The 24,546-nt window shown below is 35.9% G+C and overlaps 3 protein-coding genes across 5 annotated transcripts in view; all 3 read left to right on the forward strand.

The window, feature by feature from the left end:
* Positions 1–358: 358 nt before the first annotated feature.
* Positions 359–16,014, forward strand: SLU7 (SLU7 homolog, splicing factor). 2 transcript variants are annotated; one of them, XM_037799329.1, is made up of 16 exons: positions 359–447; positions 3,125–3,310; positions 3,977–4,130; positions 4,475–4,555; positions 4,821–4,985; positions 5,858–5,926; positions 8,637–8,684; positions 8,871–9,002; positions 9,257–9,354; positions 9,519–9,586; positions 9,717–9,856; positions 10,715–10,876; positions 13,075–13,179; positions 13,349–13,420; positions 13,518–13,628; positions 14,295–16,014. In XM_037799329.1, the coding sequence occupies exons 2-16, from the start codon at positions 3,141–3,143 to the stop codon at positions 14,472–14,474; spliced, it is 1,755 nt and encodes a 584-aa protein (XP_037655257.1). In that variant the 5' UTR covers positions 359–447; positions 3,125–3,140; the 3' UTR covers positions 14,475–16,014. The 2 variants fall into 2 exon arrangements, with proteins under 2 accessions (XP_037655257.1, XP_037655256.1); XM_037799328.1 differs by lacking the exon at positions 359–447 and adding an exon at positions 1,845–2,516.
* Positions 16,015–17,571: 1,557 nt separating this feature from the next.
* Positions 17,572–23,011, forward strand: ZBED8 (zinc finger BED-type containing 8). Of its 2 annotated transcripts, XM_037799475.1 has the most exons (3): positions 17,627–17,688; positions 18,503–18,580; positions 20,597–23,011. In XM_037799475.1, the coding sequence occupies exon 3, from the start codon at positions 20,647–20,649 to the stop codon at positions 22,429–22,431; it is 1,785 nt and encodes a 594-aa protein (XP_037655403.1). In that variant the 5' UTR covers positions 17,627–17,688; positions 18,503–18,580; positions 20,597–20,646; the 3' UTR covers positions 22,432–23,011. The 2 variants fall into 2 exon arrangements, with proteins under 2 accessions (XP_037655404.1, XP_037655403.1); XM_037799476.1 differs by lacking the exon at positions 18,503–18,580 and having other exon boundaries at positions 17,572–17,688.
* The window catches only part of C1QTNF2 (C1q and TNF related 2), a 51,450-nt gene continuing 44,579 nt past the window's right edge, over positions 17,676–24,546 (forward strand). The window contains exons 1-2 of the mRNA XM_037799477.1: positions 17,676–17,688; positions 18,503–18,580. The gene's annotated coding sequence lies outside the window, so the exon portion shown is untranslated. The remainder of the gene's footprint in view (positions 17,689–18,502; positions 18,581–24,546) is intronic.

Genomic DNA, 24,546 nt, shown 5'->3' on the forward strand with positions numbered 1-24,546 from the left:
AAAAAGGACAGTTTTCACCACCTCTTCAGCATCTTAATTCGGCACCTAACAACTAATTAATACTAACTTTAACTGCTTGTTTCACTTAATACGCCATTCATTTCAATGCTCTCTATATTAAACAAGTTTCTTTTTGCCTCCCTATCAACCCTAAAATCGCGCAATTATAAACAGAACAAGTCTTGGCAAGGCAGCAGCAGCCGAAGAGAAGCTACAGAAATGCTTGAAAGGGTAAACAGCGAAATAGCGGCAAGCAAGATATCGCGACAATTTCGACATAAGGTAGCCTGAGAACCAAAGCTTTGTTAGTGCGCATGTGTTGGTCGTCCCGGAAGATGCCGCAGGGGCTGCTGGGAGGGGGCGGGAAGCCCGGAAGTAAACATTGTGCAATTGGCTTCGTTTCTGTCGTGTGTTTTGGGGGTCATCTGCTGCTGGGGGACTAATTAAGTAAGTATTTTGAGAACTTTGGGGTCCCAGGCTGTGGCATCTCGGAAAATGGGTCGAACGCTTTTAATTCTTAGGTATATTCTCGTGATGAAGGATGAACGCCAGGTTGAGGGGCGAGCGAGGGCCGCAGATTGAAAAGGAAGTTGCTGCCTTAGGTCTTTTCTGTGATTCTTGTTCCCAGCCGACCAGTCCTGCGCCCTCTTTGAAATAGCCGGGATAACTGTGGGAGAGTCTCTGCTTTGTCGCTGCTGGTGGTGGGGACAGCATTGGTGCAGTTCCCAGTACTGCCAGGGGAGAGACGGGGGAACGGCCTCTTCGAGTACTTAAATTGACAGGCTTTGGTTCTTCTTCAGAAGATTTTGTTTGAGCTTTAGTTTTCTCGTCCATTAAGTAGGGATAGTAATAGTACCTACTACACTGGTCTAGTACAAGGATTAAATGAGATAATATATGTATAGCGCTAAACAGTGTGTTACAGTAAGCACACAGTAAATGGGAGCTGTTATTATTATTAATTGGAGAAAGCAATTTCTAGATCCTTTCTTCCACAACATGAGAATCAAATGACTATAACGTGATGACTACCATTCTTTGTTCAGTTTTAATTTTTAATATGACAGATCCAGATATCAGTGTCCTTTGTAGAGAGTATGGCATAATGGTTTAAAGACTTTGGAGTCAGTTGGACTTAGGTTTGACTTCTCTGTGTCTTACTAGCATGTGAAAGCATATGTTAACCTCTCAAATCCTGTTTCTTCACCTGTAAGACGGCATTGATCATACCTACTTAATTGAAATTTTGTAAAGATTAGGTGAGATAATGCATGGTAAACTCAACTGGTAGCAGTTGTAATGAAGATGATTAAATCTTCCATTATCCCCCTCCACCTCACATTATACTTAGGCCATCATTCGTTCATTTATTCCAGAAACATTTATGGAGGTTTTTCTGTAGTTCAGAATCAAAAGAACACCTTTGAGAAGCATCATAGACTTCCAGCCACTGAGCAGGTCCCACTGAGAAAGAGACTGTGTAAAGACCATATGGGTGGAGGGAGCATGGTGTATTAGAGGAACTATGAGAAGGTTAGTGTAGTTTTTAGAAAAGGAACAGGTTAGTTGTGATGGTGAGGTTGGAAGGTATGCAGGGGCAAAACCGTGATGGACCATCTAGTAGTATTAAAGGTGTTGTGTTTTAGAATAAGTATTATAAGAAGCCATTGGGGCTGCATTGTCCAATATGATAGCTACTAGCTGCTGGTAACTGCTGTGCACTTGAAATGTGGCTAGTCCAAATAACTGTAAAATACACATCGGATTTTAAAGACTTAATTGTTTTTTTAATGTTGCATGTTGAAATGATAAAGTGTTGGATATATATCATTAATCATAAATAATATATCATAAATTATTGAATAATATATCATAAATAAAATATTATAAAATTTGTTTTACATGTTATTACTTTTTTAACATGACTTACTAGAAAACTTGAAATTACATATGGGGCTTGCATTATATTTCTCCTGGACAGTGCTGTATCGGAGGGTTTTAAGCATGGGTAGTGGGACATGACATGATCAAATTTGTGTTTTGAAAAGATAATCCTGTCTGTGGTGTAGAAAATGGATTGGATGGGAATCAGAGAAGACCAGTAAGTAGGAAAAGGTGATACTTTCACTAAGATGGTAGCATCAAGATTGGAGAGAAGTAGATGAATTTAAATGGTTTCAGGAGGTGAAAATAATAATTCTTAGTGAACAAATCTATATAGGGTGTGAGCTAGAACAAAGATGTGTTGAGTTTAGATGTCTCTGAGATCTCTAAGTGGAGATGTCCAGTAAGAAATTGGATATTTGAATCTGAAGCTCCTAGGAGAGGTCTGGAGTAAAGAAATTAGTCAGTAGTGTATTGGTAGCTATTGAAGCCTTGGATGCAGGTGAGCTTGCCCATTGGTGGAGCTTAGGGTAAGGAATGAAGCCCTAGTATTGAGCCTTGAGGAATCCAACATTAAAAACTGGACAGAAATGGATGAACCTGCAAAGAAGACAGGAGGAGCAGAGAGAGAGGTAAGAGAAAAATCGAGAGAGTGTGGTGTCACATAGGCCAAGGGATAATACATCATAAAGGGAGGAAACAGAACTGAAAAATGTCCGATGGATTTAGCACATTGGTCATTGGTAATTTAGTGGTAACTCTTTGGAGTGGTAGTGGATGGAAGCTAAATTAGAGGGATTGAGGAGGGAGGTGGAAGATGAGAAAAACAGAAACAATGAATGTTGATAACTCTTAAGGCACTTGGCCTTGAAGGGAAAAAGAGATGGGACCCTGTTTACCCTCATTAAGAGTTAGCGTAGCAGAAAAGCTTGAGATGTAATATGTAGAAGGAGAGAATATATATTAGAGAAAGAGTTCTGTGAAATTTTATGTACATGTGTATATGTCTCCATTTGTAAATCAGGGGTAAGGAACAGTTTTAAGAGTATATAGAGACCTTTTTGAGGATGAGAAAGAGACCCTTCTCTTACAGATACTATGAAAGAGCAAGAACTGTGAAACATAATGTATAACCCACAGTACATGTTATTAGGATGCATGTTTGGTACAGTATTTCAGTGATTAATTCATTAAGGCCTAGTTTATACTGTAAACTTGACTTACTTCTTCTTTCTCTTAGAGGAGGCCAGGTAACCATGTCGGCTGCAGCTGTGGAAGCAGTTAATGCTGCCCCCCTCTCCGGGTCCAAAGAAATGAGTTTGGAGGAACCAAAAAAGATGACCAGAGAGGACTGGAGAAAGAAGAAAGAACTAGAAGAACAGCGAAAACTGGGTAATGCTCCTGCAGAAGTTGATGAAGAAGGAAAGTAAGTATTCTGTTTTTACCACATGTTCTGTTTATTCATAATTCAAATTCATGTCCACTTACTTTATCAATTTCTCATTCCTTGCTTTGGTAGGAAACTACCTTTACCATTTACATCCTTTTGTTTTTATTATTTATTTTATCAGACTAATATACATAAAGTTTAATGATGAATTCATACTGAAGGACTTATAGTGAACAGCAATACTTCCATTCCGCCCTTCCCATTCCCTGTCCCACTCTACAGAAGTGACTACTTTTAAATCTTTCTATTTTGAGTTGTTCTGGTTAATACCTCCACATCTCTAAATAACATACTTACACCATTATTTTAGTCACTCAGTTCTAGCCATTATCTGTTAACTTCTTGCTATAATAGAAGATTTAGCTCTAACATACATCCCTATCTTTTTCCACCACTTCTCCCCCTTCAATTATATCACTAGTCTTAGTTTCTTTGTTGGAAAATTTTAATTTGTAGTATAAATTACTTTCTTTATTCTTAATTGTTCTTTTATTTTGTTATAGAGATATTAATTGTATTCCCTCTTCCTTCTTCCACTACAGTTATATCTCTATTCTTCTCTTTATGGGCAACCTTTATAATTGTAATATCATTTATTTTCAAATTTTACTCTTAAATTTTTTTTTTTTTACATTATTACAGAGATATCAACCCTCATATTCCTCAGTATATTTCTTCAGTGCCATGGTATATTGATCCATCAAAAAGACCTACATTAAAGCACCAGAGACCACAACCAGAGAAACAAAAGCAGTTCAGCTCATCTGGAGAATGGTACAAGAGGGGTGTAAAGGAGGTATGTAGGCAGCCTGTAGATACGGAGATTTTATTTTGAATTTAATATAAGAACCTTTAATGTAATATTATATAAAGTAGAAACATTATATAACCCTGTATCTGGTATTGAAATTCACAATGCATACTACTTTAGCTTTTGGATTTTCTTTTATAAGTTCTATATTGCTTAAGTTCTTAAACTTTCTCATTCCTAAAATGTGTTGGGGCTTCTAATTGGTTTCCTCTGAAGGAATAAATCATTTCACTAGACAATATGGTAATGAGAGCCAAAGGTATTTCTGACTTATTCAGATAAATAAAACATTTTGTTTGTTTTTCTTTAAATCCTGTATCCATTTATAGAATTCTATAACTACCAAGTACCGCAAAGGAGCATGTGAAAATTGTGGGGCCATGACACACAAAAAGAAGGACTGCTTTGAGGTAAGCTTGCCTTTGAGAATTTTGGAAATTGCTGCTAGAGAGTCTTTCTTTCTTTTTTTCCTTGTCATAAAGCTTAATTCTGTTTTCCTAAAATTACCCATATCTAGGTACAAGTTAAACAAAAACTTTTGCTGCAAGATTAAGTGATAATTGAGTAGACCATAAAGTCTCATGGTATTTTAATTCCCGCTCTGTACAAGTTTTATGACATTTTCCTATGGGTTCCAGTACTTACGAAAAGATTCAATCTTGGTCTGTTTTCCAGAGACCTAGGCGAGTTGGAGCAAAATTTACAGGTACTAACATAGCTCCAGATGAACATGTCCAACCTCAGCTCATGTTTGACTATGATGGAAAGAGGGATAGGTGGAATGGCTACAATCCAGAAGAACACATGAAAATTGTAGAAGAATATGCTAAAGTTGATCTGGTAAGCAAAATCCCTGCTTTTCTTCTATCCTTAAAGAAAATACATTCTTGCTGTATTCCTAATTTAGCAGCTCTGTTTTTTGAGTCTTTGGTGGTATTTTTATAGTAACAATACCAGCAAACATAATTGAATAGGGAAAGTAAGCAGTGTACTACCCCTATTTGGCAACAACTTCTCTTTTTTTTTAATTCTTTTTATTATTCTTACTCTCTCAGTTAGTAGTAAAAGATACTGGAAGCATGAGAGTGGCTTAGTGTCCAAAACTTTTGGCTTTCTGAGGTTGTAAACTCTTGGCTCTCGTACTTACCCATGAACCTATTTTATTTGTCTCACATAGTATTTGGAGGTAGTGAAAGGGAAATAGGAAAACTGGTTTTAGAGAATTAAAATTTATTTTAATGCAACCTCTTTTCTGTTAGGATTTCACTGTTCACCCCCGTTACTTAAAAATCACAGTTGTGCCATGTTATGTTTTTTTGCCATGTTATTTTTAAATTAGAATTAATATTTACAATTATGAGATGTCATATAAAAATCTGGATTTTGTCTTTTCTCGAACTCTGAAATACCTGATCACTCAACCAGCCTGGCAGGAGGCTCATCTGTAGTCAGCTGGCAGCTGTTGCTTTTAGAGTGGGCTTGCTCGGCAATTTACCACTGATTCTATTTGGCCCAATCTGCATTATTTGCCATGTCCAACTTTTGAGTTTGTCTCGAAAAGTCATAGATCTTAGAGCTAGAAGGAAGCTTAAAGAGATTATCTTGTCCAGTGTCATTTTCTGAAAATAACAAAATTATTCATTTTAAATATATGAAAATTAAATGGCCATTTGTATGTTGTTAAGTAAATTTTAAATGTTTCTGTTTTTTAGGCAAAACGAACACTGAAAGCACAAAAACTCCAAGAAGAATTAGCCTCAGGAAAATTAGTAGAACAGGCTGTAAGTAATAAAAGTGATCAGTTAAAAATGTCAAACTCTTAGTAATCAAAGAAATGAAAGCAAGAAGTGCTGTTGAGGGGGAAGAATAAAACTGATATGTTTTATTCTGTTCTTGGGAATATGACTTGATGGCAGTCATTTTGGAGAGGTTTTTGAACATAAAATATTTATATGCTTTTTCTGGAATTTTTTTACTAGATCCATCCATCCTAAAGAATATTCAACTATTCAGAAAAGTTGTTATACATAAAGATGTTCATTGAAGCATTTTTTACAATAGCAAGAAATTTAAAATGACTTTAATGTCTAGGAATAGGGAATTAGTTAAGTAAGTTATTTTGCATCAGCACAATATTTGAATCTTGAATATTTCTTAACATGACAGTTATCAATACTTCGTCAACACTGGAAAACACTCATATTATGATACATGGTAAAATATTAATTATATTATTACAGAACATGCAGAGTACAAATTCTCATTTAATGTAGAATTGGTGACTTTTTCCTTATTCTCTTTTTTAAAAATATTTTCTACCTTTTCAATAATGGACATGCATTAATTCTATAATTGGGCAAAAAATTTTTTCATATTAAAAAATAGGTATATTTTAGCCATTTTTCTTTTTTAACTTGAGTGCTCAATAGCACTACAGGTTGCCATATAATTGTTATCTGAAGGTAAGGCACTATTTATATCAACTTAATATTCAGACTAAATACATTATGCTTATTAGAGTTTTAAAAGTTTCTTTTTAACAAATTCATAACACAAACTATTCCCACTCCCATGTTATTTTACCGAAAAAGGTAGCATAGTATACATATTCTCTAGCACCTTAGATAGAATCATTTTTTATATTCATTTTATTGAGATATATTCACATACCACGCAGTCATACAAAACAAATCATACATTCGATTGTTCACAGTACCATTACATAGTTGTACATTCTTCACCAAAATCAATCCCTGACACCTTCATTACCACACACACAAAAATAACAAGAATAATAATTAAAGTGAAAAAGAGCAATTAAAGTGAAAAATAACACTGGGTGCGTTTGTCTGTTTGTTTGTTTGTTTGTTTCCCCTATTCTACTCATCCATCCATAAACTAGACAAAGGGGAGTGTGGTCATTATGGCTTTCCCAATCCCATTGTCACCCCTCATAAGCTACATTTTTATACAATTGTCTTCAAGATTCATGGGTTCTGGGTTGCAGTTTGATCGTTTCAGGTATCCACCACCAGCTACCCCAATTCATTAGAACCTAAAAAGGGTTGTCTGCATTGTGCGTAAGAGTGCCCACCAGAGTGATCTCTCGGCTCCTTTTGGAATCTCTCTGCTGCTGAAGTTTATTTCATTTCCATTCACATCCCCCTTTTGGTCAAGAAGATGTTCTCTGTCCCACGATGCCGGGTCTACATTCCTCCCCGGGAGTCATATTCCACGTTGCCAGGGAGATTCACTCCCCTGGGTGTCTGATCCCACGTAGGAGGGAGGGCAGTGATTTCACCTGCCAAGTAGGCTTAGCTAGAGAGAGAGGGCCACACCTGAGCAACAAAGAGCCATTCGTGAGGAGGCTCTTAGGCACAATTATAGGGAGGCCTAGCCTCTTCTTTGCAGCAACAGTCTTCCCAAGAGCAAATCCTGTGGTAGAGGGCTCAACCCATCATCAAACCACCAGTCCCCTATGTCTGTGGGCATGTTAGCAACCATCGCAGTGGGGCAGGCCAATACCCCTGCAGATAGAATCATTTTTAATGGTTGCTTGGTGTTCCGTTGAGATTATTATATATATAAATTATGTATAATTTATATAACTTATCTTCTTTTGTGAATTTGATTTTTCCCCAATGTTTCACTATTGTAATATTGTAAATCACACTCTTGTACCTGTATCTTCTTTATATAGTTGACCTAGTTTTTCTTTAGGATAAATTCATAGAAGTCTAGTTGCTAAGGTAATGAATATGTAGATTTTAAATTTTGATGACATAACACTTGGCCAGAAAGGCTATACCACTTTGTGCTTCTACCAGCATATTTATGCACCTATTTCTACATACCCCCACTCATACAATAAGGCATTCTTTTTAATCTCTGAAGCCTTTTTAAAGGGACATGATAACATGGTAAGCACTTTGCATTAGGCATTTTGTAGACTAAGGGACTGTCCTGAACAAACGCTACTGAAGAGAAGAGTGTTTTTGTGTTAAGGATTTCTGATTCTCCTTAAATCATGGTATAGCACCACCTGAGTATGTTTCTTCACTGCCCATATTTTACAAAGGTTTTTTAGGCTCCGAAGATATTTATTAAATGATCCAAGTAACTTTTTTCTTTATTTTGGACTTGATAAAACTATTAGTGAACTTTAATGAACATGGTGTGTCTGAAGACTAACACATTTTGAAATAAATATCCATTGGGTACTTTAGGCATCTTAATCTTCCTATCACCTTTGTGTGATTATAATCCTAAGTCAATGAAAATTCTGTAGGAATTTTCTGGCTTTGTAAACATCTAATAAAATTAACCATTCACAATGGTATACTTGTATTCAAAACTTATGTTGTTCTCATTACAAGTGAGAAAATAGAATTTGTTCAATAGAATTAAATTATATTATCTTAGCTGTGTTTTTAAAGTGTTACAATCAGTAGATATAAAATTAAAAATTCCTTTCTGTCTTTTATGATGCAGAATTCTCCAAAACACCAGTGGGGAGAAGAGGAACCAAATTCTCAGACGGTAATAAATATTTGCTGTGTATACCTATACATTAAAATTTCCAATTTCTGACAGGTAATTTTAATAAATGCTTAACCCAGCTTTTAAAGAACTAAGTGAATAAGGGCTTATTAAAGGAAAACAGGAACAGGATGCTGAGCTCTTTTTCTTAAAGCTTTTGTTTTTCTCCCTCTTTTCCTCTTTCAGGAAAAAGACCACAATAGTGAAGATGAGGATGAAGATAAATATGCAGATGATATTGACATGCCTGGACAGAATTTTGACTCTAAGAGACGGATTACTGTCCGGAATCTCAGAATTCGAGAAGATATTGCAAAAGTAAGCCTTGCCAAGTTAACATATGCATTTGAAAAATATTTGTCGTCCCAAACTAAATTTTGTCTACTCATATAATATATAGGTAGTATAGTTTGAATCATTCAAAGATTAGTTATTCTGTTTTTTTCTTCACCTGTACCCAAGATAAATACACACTCCTTTAATTTATCATGATCAACTCCTCCTCCCAGTCCACTGAAATCTTTTTTGCTGTAAGTAAACACTAATGTAATCTTAAATTTTTTTTCTTCTAGTATTTGAGGAATTTAGATCCAAATTCTGCTTATTATGACCCAAAAACTAGAGCGATGAGAGAGAATCCCTATGCCAATGCTGGAAAGAATCCAGATGAGTAAGTATAAATGTACAAATTTCAAAATGAGGGAAAGAAATTTTAAGCATAAAACTGAATCTCAATTTTAATGAACACCTTCTGTGGTTGGGTCAAAAAAGAATTAACTTTCCTCAAAGAAATCAATCACTGTAAAACAATTTTTTTTCAATTTGTATTTGCAGAGTAAGTTATGCAGGAGATAACTTTGTTCGATACACAGGAGACACCATTTCAATGGCTCAGACTCAGTGTGAGTATTTGCTCTTAAGGCATTTTATATCTGCTCATGAGAAATTTGGGAGCATTTTTTAAAGCTTGTTTTCAAAAAGCTTGCAATATATGTAGGTGGCAACTCATTGAGATGTTTTTAATTACTCTAGTGTTTGCTTGGGAAGCCTATGACAAGGGCTCTGAAGTGCATCTACAGGCAGATCCTACAAAACTAGAATTGCTATATAAGTCATTCAAAGTGAAGAAAGAAGATTTCAAAGAACAGCAGAAGGAAGGCATCCTGGAAAAGGTAATTTTGACCAAAATGCTACAGAATAATGTTACTTTAAGAGAAATTACTAAATAACAAGCATTTGTTTTACATTCGGAATGCAAAACAGAGAGTTGCAGTTAATCCATGAACAATGTTCCTTTCCTTCCGTCGACTTAATCAGTTGCTATACACTTTTTTTTTAATCAGCTTTGCAGCAAAACAAACCACTCCAAACCTTAGTAGCTGTATGTCATCTGGGTCTCCTGATCTGGGCCTCTTGGCTGAGGCTGAGCAGTGGTCTAGGATAGACTCACTCTGTTATGTAGAAGTTAGGCTAATTGCCCTAAGGAGGCCTCGTTTGGGACAGCTCATCTCTATTCCACATGGTGTCTCTCCTCCAGTAGGCTAGCCCACTCCTGCTGCTCCTTTTACATGAGAGTCTTGAGGTTCCACAGGGTAGCAGCAGAGAGCATGCCCCAATGAACAAGTGTTTTTCAGGCCTTTGCTTGCATCACATCTGACAATTTTCCATCGACCACAGTAAGTGACATTGCCAAGCCTAGATCAAAGGGTAGAGAAATAGACTCCATCTATTGATGGGAGGAGCAGCAAAGTCATGTGTCAAAAGGGATGCATACAGGACAGGGATAAGAGGAGTTTCTGGCCATGTTGCAGCCTGCCACACTTGATAAGATGAATAACACCTCAGACTTTTTAAATTTACCTATGAAAAGTTGGTGGCATATTAGTATTTTTTCCTTCACTGTGTTATGTATGATACAGCCCAAGAAAGAATATTCCTTTAATCTTTCTGATTGGAAGTAAACCCCTTGGTGGAGACTTGAATGTAAATCTTTGTTAGAACTTACCTAATAATGTCCAATGTCCCTTTAGTATGGTGGCCAAGAACACCTGGATGCCCCTCCAGCTGAATTACTTTTAGCTCAGACAGAAGACTATGTGGAGTACTCAAGACATGGAACAGTGATCAAAGGACAGGAGCGAGCTGTTGCCTGCTCTAAATATGAAGAGGACGTGAAGATCAACAATCACACGGTAAGTATTAAACCAAAACCATTTTATGTCCATATTAGCACTTTTCTCTGGATTGCATTTTTTATTATAACTTTGTTAGCTAATCATTGCTATGCATTTTTAAATATTTTAACTTTGTATTTTGAAATTTTTACAAAAACAGGAAAAATGTGAAAGAATACTGCAATGTTCACTTATTTACCTATTGCCTAGATTAAAAAAAATGTTAACACTGCCATATATGCTTTGTCTAGATGTATGGGTATATGTGTGTACGCACCCTGAGATAGCACTAAAGACATAGATGTAGCTATAGATAGATGTACGTACACATTTTTTTTCTGTTTATATGTTTTATGGGGTTTCATTTTTGGTGGAAAACATTTGGGAGAAAACACTATGTCATATATTTCTAAAAATAAGGATATTCTCCTACATGACTATAATGTCATTATCACACTTTAATATCATCTAGTAGTCCATAATCACATTTTCCAAAATAAACCCAAAACATCTTTAATAGCTGGTTTTTTTCAAGCCATGATCCAATCAAAGTTTATTTGGATTGGTTATTATTTCTCTCTAGCCTCTTTTTTTCTAGAACATTTCTCCCCTTTTTCAAGACATTGATGATTGAAGAGATCAGGCCAATTATTTTGACGTGTCTTGCTCTGTATTTGACTGTTTCCTTGTGGTATCATATTACTTATTCGTTTATCCTTTGTAATTCCTGTAAATGGGAATTTTGGTCTAAAAGCTGGATTAGATATAAGTTAAACATTTTTTGACAAGAATACCTCATAGGCGAGCAGTATACTTATATTGCATCACATCAGAAAGCATGTACTCTCACTTGCTCTACTCTTGAAGTCTTCAAACTAAATTGTCTTTAAGTCAGGGGTCAAAAACTCAACTACCCATAGGAACCAAGTCAGAAATCATACATGAGTGAGGAGGCCTGGCAAATTGTACAAACTGGAGAATGCAAGCTCTGTCTAATAACGGTATCCACTATTAAGCAACAGCCAGTTAATGCCATGTGAGAATTCAGGGCCAGGATTTCCTAGCCCTTCTGAATTTTTTGAGAGAAGTCAGATATCTTAAAGTTTTTATAAATAGATTTTTGGAAATAGAATGTAAGAGCATTGTAATCATCATGCCTGCTTCTCACACCTGAGGGCCAGCTACCCTCTCTCTGTTAGTCAACCTTAGAATTCTCATCATTTGCCCCCCAAATTACCTTTTAAAGGGGCTATATTTTTTATACATTTTTTATTGTGAAATTTAACACATATACATAACAGTAATAATTTTAAAAGTATGATTTAACAAGTAGTTAGCAAATTTCAAAGAATGTTATGGGTTACAGTTCCACAATTTCAGTTATTTCTTTAGTGTAATACATAACATATATACAGAAAGGTGATAACTTTCAAAGTACAATTTAACAAGTAGTTATATAGGTAACTTCAAAGAATGTTGTGGGTTACAGTTTCACAGTTTCAATTCTTTCCTTATTGTAAAATATGAGATATATACAGAAAGGTGATAACTTGCAAGTACAATTTAAGGAGTAGCTATAGAGCAAATTTCAAAGAATATTATGTTCCACCTTTTCAGTTATTTCCTTCTATCTATTCTAATACCCTAGCATCTAAAAAAATAATTCATATAAAGATTCAAAATTCGTAATCCTTCATTAAATCCTATCTTGTTTCTTGCTACCCCTTCTCATTTAATCACTTTCTTGATCTTCAGGGGTGTCTAGACAGAGACCACCCTAACTTGTTCATATAGAAAAAGGGTGTCAACATTATGGGGAAGGAGGCTGAATCTGATTGTTGTTCTTAAAAAGGCTATCACCGCTGGGTTTTAGGCCTTGTCTCGCATAGGAACACTCTGGTGGATTTAAGTTTCCAAGAGATAAACTTAATGAGTGAAACTTTTATAGAATCTCAGAGAGCTAGGTATTTCGGGACTACTGTTGGTTAGGGGATGGCATACTGTGGCCATTTGGGATATGTAGCTGGAGCTTGCATAAGAGAAACCTCCAGGATAGTCCCTCGACTCTATTTGAAATCTCTTAGTCACTGTAACTTTATTTTGTTACCATTCTTTTCCCCTAATGGGGCTATATTATTTTATACTCCTACCAATAGTATATGAAAGTACCTTGTTTCAGTTCCTTTTTAAGAAACCTCTCTCTCTTCTCTCTGCAGCATATCTGGGGATCTTTCTGGAAAGAAGGCCGATGGGGATACAAATGCTGTCACTCTTTTGTCAAGTATTCCTATTGTACTGGAGAAACTGGGAAGGAGATTGCTGTAAGCCGTTGTCATCTGGTTCTTAAATGTGAAAAACAGACTAAAACTCTTAAGTCAAGCTCTATATGAAACATACCTTTTCATGTTTCAAATTTTAACTTTGATGATTGGTAAGTATGACACTCAAGTCAAATTACATGTATTTTCTCATGTATTGCTTGCTACACAGAATGCAGAAGGATGTATTGCAAATGATGTATCTGGAGAAGAGTCCTTGAAGAAACCTCAAACCCTCATGGAGGTAAATCTACAATCATTTGTCCTGAATTTTTAAGTCCTGGAGGGAAGTCTTCAATACTTCCACATTGATAACCCTATATTTCAATCCTCCCTCTCAGATGCATCAGGTAAAGTTAAAAGAAGAGAAAAAGAAGAAAAAGAAGAAGAAGCATCGAAAGAGCAGTTCAGATAGTGAGGGTGAAGAAAAGAAAATTGAAAAATTGAAGAAGGTATTTTATGAAGTGTAAATAGTAAAAGTGACAAATAACAGTCTTCTATATTTTGAAGGGACTTTAGGGGATGATCTCATCTTATTTCTCTTATTTTAAGTGAGGAAACTAGCCTAGAGTATGGGTGATTTACCTGGGTCACATTGTAGCAGGTATTGAATGAGCATGGTGATTTAGATTTTGTGAGTGTGGATATTGAGTTCTTTGGGGAGCATTTTATAAACATCATGAATACACATAGAAATGTGCTTTATAAAGCTGTTACTCTGGAGTTACTGATGTGTTGCCCAGAAAAAAAAATGACTCCATAGCTCCATAATTTAACTTTCAGCAAGACTTTGGGAAAAAGTCAGAATTGCATTTCTCCACTAGTAGCATCAGTCTGGTCTTGTATCAGTAAAATGAACCTCATTCAGTTTTTCTTATTAAATAAATTTCCTTTAACATTGATTGAAAATGTACTCAGTGAAAATGAAAATACTGTACCACCCTAGTAGTTGTTGGCTCTAGCTTGACAGTGGAAGGGCTGACTCCCAAGCTTTTTCAGGCAATCCAGGTTTTTGATGTAGCAGTTCATATTCAGTGATGTCTTTTGGCATTCTGCCATTTTAAAGCAAAGAGATCTGCTATAGGGCCATGACACTCATTCTTTCCCTCTCACTATAGGCACTGAATGCAGAGGAGGCCCGCCTTCTTCATGTCAAAGAGATCATGCAGATCGATGAGAGGAAGCGGCCTTATAATAGCATATATGAAACCCGGGAACCCACTGAAGAAGAAATGGAAGCCTATAGAATGAAACGTCAGAGGCCAGATGACCCCATGGCCTCTTTCCTTGGACAGTAGTAACTAGTCACAGAAGTCCATCCAAGAGAGACACAACTGATACGTACTTCTTAGTTTCTTAATGATGCTCATAGATGGAAAAATCCTTATCTGCTCTTCTCACTGCCTGAATTTAATAAAACTTCCAGAAGTCTCATGGTAAATTTACTGCTTTCCACTGAAGAAACAAAATAGAGAGGAAGCACATTATGTGGAAATTAAGATTTGATTTTATATTAGTAATGTGCAAAGAGACCTTGGGTCTCTACCTATCAAAGTGTCTTCTACTCAACAATTCTTAGGTCTCAAGCTTTACTTCCTCCATTTTTGTGGCCCTTTAACTAGACTTACCACCAAACACATTTTTAAGATAGATACGTTACTTTTTCTCAAAATGGGGCTACATTTTTTTAAATTACAAGTAACTATAATTTCAGTTATTTTATAGTTATTTGTCTTTGCCTTCTAAGGTTTTCCTGTAAGGTCTGAAGCTAAAAAAATTATTCTACCTTGGGCTTTTCATCCCTGAAAGGAAATCTGTATAGCGTGTGAATCACTTTTTCTCCCATGTCAACCTGAATAGCATTATTTTTTTTAAATATTTGTAAGTTTGATTTTTCATACATTTCCTTGTACCTTACATGCAGAACTAAATATGTTAGCTTTTGAATGGAAAAACAGCTATTTCTTCATCCTTGAGTCAGTGTTGACCTATCAGCACTATGTCTTTTACCATTCTAGACATCAGTCTTTAGAGATAGAAATTCTTTGTTATAGAGGATATAGTTTGTAATACTATTTGTTGTTTTAATTGTGATTATCTTTATGTAACCATCATGAATATTAAATTAGATATAAAAGACTATAGAAAAACTGTTGTCCTAATCTCTATAGCCAGCAGGTGTTGCTTTATGTATAAATTTGTAAAAAGCAAAACCTGAAGTGTAAGGTTTCTTCAAAGAACTATAAAGATAGCTTGTAAGGATATTAGTTACTGAGATTGCCATGATCTTCAAGCCTCTGCTAAGAGCAGATAATATTGACAGTAAGAGCAGGATCAATAAAAAACACTCTGTTAAAAACCCCTGGCATGAGCACATTGACTTTTAACAACTCACTGACTTTTCTAAGCTACCGAAAACTACCGCATTGTTGGCATCTCAGAAATAATGCTGGCAGCAGAGTAACTGCATCACCTTTTCAAGTACTATCAATTTATATGGTATCTGTATTCAGACTAGTTTGAAAGTAAAACAGCAATGTAATGTTAGTAAAGATATATATCTGAGAATACTTTGAATGGTGTGTAGCCTCATTTCAAATATTTGGTGGAAGAGTGAGTCATAGGACTGGCAGGGAGCCTGGGTAAGCTTCTATGAGTTTGAATTTGATAATTTCAGGATCCTTTTAACTCAAAAAATGTGTCACCTAACCTCTCTGGGCCTCAGTTCCCTCTTCTGTGAGGACTGATTTACTCTAATTTTAGAAAATTCTATAGTATCCAAAAATTATGTCTTATTTATGTTCATTTTGGAATAAAGGTAACATCTAGAATATCTCAGATACGGTCTTTGATTTTATTGTCTCTTTAATAATGATTGCTGCCTTTAATGTGCTTGAACGATGCACCATAAATTTCAAATGTTATCTCACAATTCAAAAGATCTTCAGAGGGGTGAATAATAGATGATATCCCTATTTTATAATATGCAAAAAAGGCTTAATGAGTCCACATAGCTTGCTCAAACTGTTAACAGCTGAAAGTGGTGTGGCCAGGACATGAAACCAGATCTCTGTGACTATAAAGCCTAACCCTTTCTTCTAATTAAGGACCTGGTTTCTGGACCAGGGTGGCTAGTTTTTTTTCTGCAATTTCTTCTATAGGCAGAAACCTTAAGCAGGCCCTAAATCTTTACTACATTCACCTTTTAACATCTAAAAATGACGGGTCTGACCCAGATTCTTTGACATAGACACATAACACACGCCACCACCAAGCAGCAGCCTTGAGGGATGCTTCTAGCAAGACTTGGCCATACAAAAATGAATAAACTCATTTCATTGAGTCTGTAAGAATTTTGAGGGAAAAACTACTCCAGAAATAGGAAAGGGATTTGGGTTTGTTTCTTTCAACAGTCTGTTTTCTACATCCTATTTGGGATTTTTCTCTAAAATCTCTGTAGTATGGTTTATTTCTTTAAAATCCTGTTGGTAAAAATAATTTTTAAGATGAAGTTCAAAATCTTTTTCCTGAAATGAATGGTGATTCTTAGGAAATTCATACATATGCTCTAATTTATGTGAAGAGGGGCGACCTGCAAGGGCAAAAGTAACGCAAGATCTAGAAGCTCGTCATTCATTCTGAGTATGTAAACAGAATTAGAGCCTGTCCCATTTGCTTGAATGTAATTTGGGAGTACAATGAACTTCCACTTACTCCTCTCTCTCTGTTCCTCAAAGATCACGGTAATTATTGGAGTTTTATAATCTCCAAGTTTAAAGCCTGAAACAATGCAAAATTTTACTCCCACTTAAGCTGAATACTAAAAGAACTATGTGAACTTAACATTTCCTGAGATTCCATTCCTTCCATTCCTGAGATTTTATGATTCGTCCCTTCTGGCAGATACAAACTGAAAAACGTCCAACTCCACGTACACAACCTAAAAAAAACAAAAAAAAAAAACCTGGAAAAGATCAGCACGCATGCTCGGTACTCAACCTAGCCGGCTCCTATGCCGGTTTACTAGTGCGCCTGCGTGCGAAGAGAACCCTCGCCCTGCCTGCGGGCGGGAAGCAACCGGGAGAACCCGGATGGAAGCCCGGCTAGGCGGAGCCTAAGGTTGTAGCAGGCTGTTCTGCCTGACCTGGCTCCGCACGGATTGCTCTTCTGGGGCGTCCGACCTGAGGAACCGCTGCTTCGACATTCCGATGCTCCGGAGGCCAGTCTGCAGCCGGAGAGTTGAACTGGAGCCTCCAACAGGCCCCGCCTGACTCTTAGTCTCTGTGCCTAAAAGGAGCCCGAGCATCACCTGGGCCTGCGGCTCACGCTCCGAGACTGGCGGGTGGAAACTGAGCGGAGCTCTGCTTTCTCACCGCTGGCACCTTTAGCTAACCCCGGCCAGCTCTAAAACGCTCCGCCTCCTTAAAAACACTACCAACAGTTCCTACCAGTTAAGAGCTGTGTGTTGTTTACATGCATTCTCATAATTAAACCTCAAAACAACCATATAAGGTAGGTATTATTATTATTCCCACTTGAGGAATTGGGGCATGGAAAGGTTTCAATCTGTAAAGAAGATCCCAAGAAGATCCCAGGTGTCTTACTCTAGAATGCATGCTCAACTACTACATTCCCGCCTCCTTTTTCCTAATAATTGATTCTAACTGTAAAATGTAATGATTGAATCCTTCTCTCCAAACACCCGCACATACTATATACTTGCATAGGCAGTGGCTAGATATATGTTGAGTTGTGTTTGTTTCGGAATTTTAGGTTTACATCTGCACTTAGGTATTTTCACTTTTGAAATATATATTTTAGCATTCCCTAAATATTTCTATTGTTTGAATGTTAGGATGTTTTTCTGATTTACTCTTCTCTCAATTGTGATACTTTTTCATATCTACCCTTCATAAATTTCCAAAAACATTTTGTTATATCACATCTTTCATTTTAGCATCTTAAGATATGTCCAAAAGACTCCCTCAAAAGAACCATCTTTGAAACATTTTCTCTAGGTTTTTGTTTATTTTACTTCTTATTATAGAAGGATAGAGGATGTGTATCCCTCATCCAGCTTCAACAGCTAATTTCAACGCCAATCTTGTTGCATCTATCTTCACCCCACTTTGTGTGTTGTTTGCTGATGTGCATATTTCAAAGGAAATCCCAGACATTTTATTTCACTTGTAAATAATTAGGTCTATATCTGTAGTAGGTAAGTACTTTTTTTTTTTTAACACAGCTGCATAGCCATTATCACACCTGTCTAAATTAACAATAATTCCTTCATGTGATTGTGCTTTTTTATTGTTTACATTTTTAGGATATTGTAATTCCTAAATGCCCGGAAGGAGCATGTGAAAATTGTGAGGTTCTAAAACACAAGAAAGCCTCTTGTGAGGTAAGTTCCTCTTCGAGGATCTTGAAAAGTCTTGTTACCTATTCCCTTTTTGAGGAAGATGGAGAAGAATACTTTAAATGGATTTTTCGAAAAAATTTTTTGTTCAAGATAGATAACCTTAAATCCAAATTATATACTTCATTAGTGTATACAGTGGATAGGAATGGACTTTTAACAGATCCTGTACTGATTTTTAATGAAAGCTTTTTCCTTTACTTCTCTCTCCAAAAAATATACTCAGTAAATATATGTAACAGAATACAGAAAGATAAGCAATTTTATGCTAACATCATAATTGTAGTATCATCAATTAGGAGTGATTCTAAACACAATTGGCCCTATACCCTCATTATTTTACAAAAGAATTCTTAAGACAAACTGATTTAAACTTAAGATCATCTTTATTAATGGCAAATATCTTCCAATATTTCATTGATTCATTGCAACCAACCATATAGCAGGTCAACTTATTAGTTACATCAAAGTAGATTCTGCAACTAATTTATCTTGGCAGATCCTCTGGAAAACTAGTGCTTAAAGTGAATATTTTTTACTTACTTTATTGTTACTTTTTTTTTTTTATGGCCCTGTTAAATTATTTCAGCCACATTCTGTGGCATAGAACTTTGAAATCTTTGAGGATCACTTATTTATCTTTGAGATAGAAGTTTTCTAAGGTATATTCAAGCTACCAATGGTTATACCTTTGCTAAAGAGGGAATAAAAGAGAAAAGGTATGACTTTCTGTTTAGGTCCTTCAACTTTCATAGGAGATTGTCTTCAACTCACAAAACGTAAATGCCTATTATTAAAGCATTTGGATTGTTCACATGGCAATGTAGAGTATCTGCAAGGTAGGGATTGGCCTGAAGGATATGTTTTCATTCCTCTAAATCATTAGAATTACCTGGACAACTTTATTTCAGATTCTTTTTTCTTACTTCTGAGTAAGGTGATTTATTAATTCTGAAGTAGTACAGGGACATCTATACTTTCAAAACAAGTTCCCAGTGATTGTGATGGGCATCTGTAGTTAATGATCATTGTCCTAGTTACTAGCCATAAGAATTACTAAAATGCTTATTTATAATACAGATTTTAAGACCCTTCTCTAGAGCTAGGGAATCAGAGTCTTTGGAAAACCACTGCCTTTTCCATCCTGTCCTTGGGTTTAGCCAAACCTTAAGAGGGCTGCTTATTTCCATTCCATTGTTTTGGTTTCTTTCTTGACTGCTTTTATTGAGAAATAGTTATATGAAAATGTATCTTTACTGTAGTTAAGGATGTCTTTGTAAAGAGAAATTTTTCTGAAGTCTCAGTAACAAGAATAGTTGAGCAATTTGTTTTGCTTTTATTATATGGACTGTTTGAATCATGAACTGATAGTGTGCTATACTTTAGCAACAAAGAAGCTCTGAGCCAAATTTGTAGTCTGCCTCTGTGTCAAGACTGATTTAATCAGACTTAAAGACCTGTTTGGAATTCTCAGCTTTGGTGTAATCAGAGCTGCTCGAAAATTAAATAGTTTTATAGACCTGTTTAATTCTTAACTATTAGAAAGAACTAGCCACCATGACATAATCTACCCTTCTGCAGAATATTCACCATCTCCATTCAGTGGTTCTTAACTGGGAATGCATACATCCGTGGGGCAGGATGGAAGGAGAGGTACTTTTTCTGGGGATTCAATATGTGCCAGAGTTGTTTGAAACATGCTCCCTTGAAAACAAATTGAGCCATATCTGTGCAACTCACCAATAGAGGACTTATGCTACAACTTGCTTAAGCCCAAATCTTCCATATATAACTTGCTGGCAAGTCATTCATTCCAGGGAATTAGATGTGAGTTGCTAGTTTTAAATTAGACTGTCATGGTGTTATGGCTTACTTTGAACTGACATGTTGCAGGATATTTTTTGACATATGCACAGGTGACAGGATGGCATGGGATAAGGCTTTGTTTTGATTTGGTTAGCCACTGATTTTTAATGTGTGGCTTATATTTTACTTCCAAAGCAAAATATCTGCAGCGTCTCTGGAGTACTACCTGATAATTTTTGTGTGCCATGTCCAAGAAACGCAAATGGGATGATGACTATGTTCGTTACTGGTTCACCTGTATGACAGAAGTTGACGGAACTCAACATCCACAATGTGTATTGTGTAACACAGTATTTTCAAATGCTGATCTCAGACCATCAAAACTGTCTGACCATTTTAACAGACAACATGGTGGTGTAGCTGGGCATGATCTCAATAGTATGAAGCATATACCAGCGCCATCTGATCAGAGTGAAACCTCAAAAGCATTTGGAGTTGCATCTCACGACGATGCTTTATTACAAGCATCTTACCAGTTTGCATATTTGTGTGCCAAGGAGAAGAATCCTCATACAATAGCTGAAAAATTAGTGAAACCTTGTGCATTGGAAATAGCACAAATAGTTTTGGGACCAGATGCACAAAAGAAGCTTCAGCAGGTTCCCTTATCAGATGATGTGATCCATTCTAGAATTGATGAAATGAGCCAGGATATCTTACAGCAAGTTCTAGAAGATATCAAAGCCAGTCCTCTTAAAGTGGGTATCCAGCTTGCTGAGACAACTGACATGGATGACTGCAATCAGCTAATGGCATTTGTACGCTATATAAAAGAAAAAGAAATCGTAGAAGAATTCCTATTCTGCGAACCATTGCAGTTAACCATGAAAGGAATAGATTTGTTCAATCTCTTCAGAGACTTCTTTTTGAAGCATAAGATAGCACTTGATGTATGTGGCTCCATTTGTACTGATGGTGCCTCTTCTATGCTGGGAGAAAATTCAGAATTTGTCGCCTGTGTAAAGGAAGAGGTTCCTCATATTGTGATCACACATTGTATGTTGAACCCTCATGCACTTGTTACAAAGACTTTGCCTTCAAAACTGAAGGATGCCCTGTTTACTGTGGTAAGGGTAATAAATTTCATCAAAGGGCGGGCTCCAAATCATCGCCTCTTTCAGGCTTTTTTTGAAGAAATTGGTATAGAATACAGTGTCCTCCTTTTCCATACTGAAATGAGGTGGCTTTCCCGAGGCCGGATACTAACTCATATTTTTGAAATGTATGAAGAAATAAATCAATTTCTTCACCACCAAAGCAGTAATTTAGTTGATGGCTTTGAAAATAAAGAGTTTAAAATTCACCTAGCATACCTTGCAGATTTATTCAAACACCTAAACGAACTTAGTGCATCTATGCAAAGGACTGGGATGAACACAGTGTCGTCTAGAGAGAAGTTATCTGCTTTTGTCAGGAAGTTTCCATTTTGGCTAAAGCGAATTGAGAAAAGAAATTTTACCAACTTTCCTTTTCTTGAAGAAATAGTTGTGTCAGATAACGAAGGTGAACACATTGCAGACAAAATAACACTGCATCTACAACAGTTGAGCAACTTCCTCCATGGATATTTTTCTGTTGGAGATCTTGATGAGGCAAGTAAATGGATACTGGATCCATTTCTTTTTAACCTGGATTTTGTTGATGATGGCTATTTAATGAAAAATGATCTTGCTGAATTACGCGCTAGTGGCCAAATCCTAATGGAATTCGAGACAATGAAGCTTGAGGATTTCTGGTGTGCTCAATTCACAGTGTTTCCAAACCTGGCAAAGACAGCTCTAGAAATCCTTGTGCCGTTTGCAACTACATACCTTTGTGAGTTGGGATTTTCCTCACTTTTACATTTTAAAGCAAAGTCCAGAAGCTGCTTTAATATAAGTGATGACATTCGTGTGGCTATTTCAAAAAAGGTTCCTCGTTTCTCAGACATAATTGAACAGAAGCTACAGCTACAGCAAAAGTCTATGTAAGCTGAAATACTTTTTAATGTATAATTTTTAATATAGTCTTAATACTATTATAAAATTAAGCTGGAATTCTGTCATTTTTCTTTTATATTCATGGTGTGCTGAATCCTAAGTTTAAAAAAATTAAGCAACTTCAATTTTTAATGAGGCATGTGAAAATATGTTTTGAGAACAAAAGGAACAAAAGCAGCAAGAAAGATTAAATAGCCCAGCCTAGGTGACACATAGGATATTTCTAGTTCTGAGTATGTTTAACCTATTGATGCGATACCTAAAAAAGACTGAATGCATCCAGCCAGATGGTATAGTAGGCTAGGAGTTGAGCCAAGAGAAGAGAGAAGACCTCCCAGAGCCAGCAGCTTCAAGTTAAGAGTAAAAGTCAAAAAGAAAAAATGACAGGCTGAGTCCTTCCATCTCTGTGAGGACTGTTATAGGGAGGTTAATGAAATCAGAAGAGGATTGGGAAATACTGTAGTAGGAATGGGGTGATTTGGGCTTATATCAGATTTCTTTTTAAATGTACTCCTTGGAGTTAGTCTCACAATGTCTGTTCCCCCAGCTCCCCTAAATACCATGACATAAATAAATATCTTGATATCCTATTAGTCATTCTTTGTCTTCTTTTTAAATTATTCAGAACTCTAAGGCATCAAGCCTGCTGAAAAGGAGATTCCAGAGGTCAGGGATTCTGATTTAGTGGGTCCGGGATAAGGGCAAAGACCATCATTCTTAACTGTCATCTTAGATGATCCCAATGGATCCTTTGGTCCTCTGGCCTCATATCATTTTTCCTACACCTATTTTCCCTTTACTACAATTTCCTCACTTATTTTATATTTTATACTATATGTATATTATTTTCCTAAGATACTTCAAAACTTTTGGAAAGATCAGAGTATAAATCATAAGTAAATTGACATGTCATCACTAGAGTAATTGAGGGCTGTCCAAAAGTTCCCCATGGGAGTCTAAATGCATTGTTTTCTGGATGCTAATTTGACAAAATATATATATTTAGATTTAAATAAATTGACATTTTTATTTCAAAATATTAATAGTTTATCAAAGTTCTCCATGCTCATGTGTAAAAAATTGATATAGAGAGTCCTATAATGAAAAGCTACAGTCTCTTTCCTACCCAATTACCTTAACCATTTCTGTTTTAACTTCTTGTGGTTCTACCCATATTTCTAAATAATATGTTCAAAACAAATACATGTGCCAGTCTTGATTTATCAACTTTAGAAGTTTTTCATTGATTGCTCTAGATAATAGATAGGCTTTAATTTATCTACAACACATTCTTCTCTTTTCTTATTGCTCCTGCATTTTAAAAAATTATTATAGCACTAATGTTAGTTCCTCTATTGGTGATTCTTAGCCCTTTGACTGAGGATTTTTCCCTCCAGGAATTTATCACATGGAAAGAATCAGGAATGTCCAGTTTTATTTACAAGATAGGTAATTAAGCACTTTTATAATAGTGAAAATTGAAAACAACCTGAAGGGAAATGGAACTTGAATGCCAAGATTTAGATGCCACTGGAGTACTGTTTATATTTTCTATACAAAACTCAACTTTATCAATAGTCCATCAAAATGCAAAATATAAATTCTTGCCTTTTTTCATTAAAAAAATTAGTTACAGAATTTAAGTACTAATTCTTCCTCTTATGATCAAACATCAACAGCAGTAGGGAAAATTTCTCAAGTTAACTCAGAAATAAACCTGGGCAAGTATGTGTAAAATTTCATTTATATGCAAATACAAAGAAGGGAAAAAGTAGGGATGGGAACAAGGACATGTTTAAAGACTGGAAACTAACAATATAATAGCGGGACTAGGATGAAGAGCCAGAAGCAAATGACATTTAATATCCATTCTTTCATTAAGTCCAGAATTCTCTGACCAAATTCATTAATTTCTGCTCTGAAACAAAAACCCAAAGGACATTTTTAAAAGTCATGGCTAACTAGAGTTTTTAATTCTTTTTCAAACTCTACAACAGTTTTCCCCCCAATCACATGAAAGACATTGAGTACCTGCTCAAATGAAGAAACTTAGATTTTTTTTAGTTTAAAAAGTCTCCCACAATGGTCCATATATTGGCATATATA

This window comes from Choloepus didactylus, chromosome 11, assembly GCF_015220235.1.
Source record: "Choloepus didactylus isolate mChoDid1 chromosome 11, mChoDid1.pri, whole genome shotgun sequence".
NCBI classification, from domain to species: Eukaryota; Metazoa; Chordata; class Mammalia; order Pilosa; family Megalonychidae; genus Choloepus; species Choloepus didactylus.

Excerpts from the sequence above, each read along its gene's own strand:
- SLU7 (XM_037799328.1), top strand. The coding sequence starts at position 2,479 with ATGAACCTGCAAAGAAGACAGGAGGAGCAGAGAGAGAG. Across the intron at positions 13,421-13,517 it reads AACCTCAAACCCTCATGGAG|ATGCATCAGGTAAAGTTAAA; the intron begins GTAAATCTACAA and ends CCTCCCTCTCAG. Across the intron at positions 13,629-14,294 it reads AAATTGAAAAATTGAAGAAG|GCACTGAATGCAGAGGAGGC; the intron begins GTATTTTATGAA and ends CTCTCACTATAG.
- ZBED8 (XM_037799476.1), top strand. The coding sequence starts at position 20,647 with ATGTCCAAGAAACGCAAATGGGATGATGACTATGTTCGTTACTGGTTC.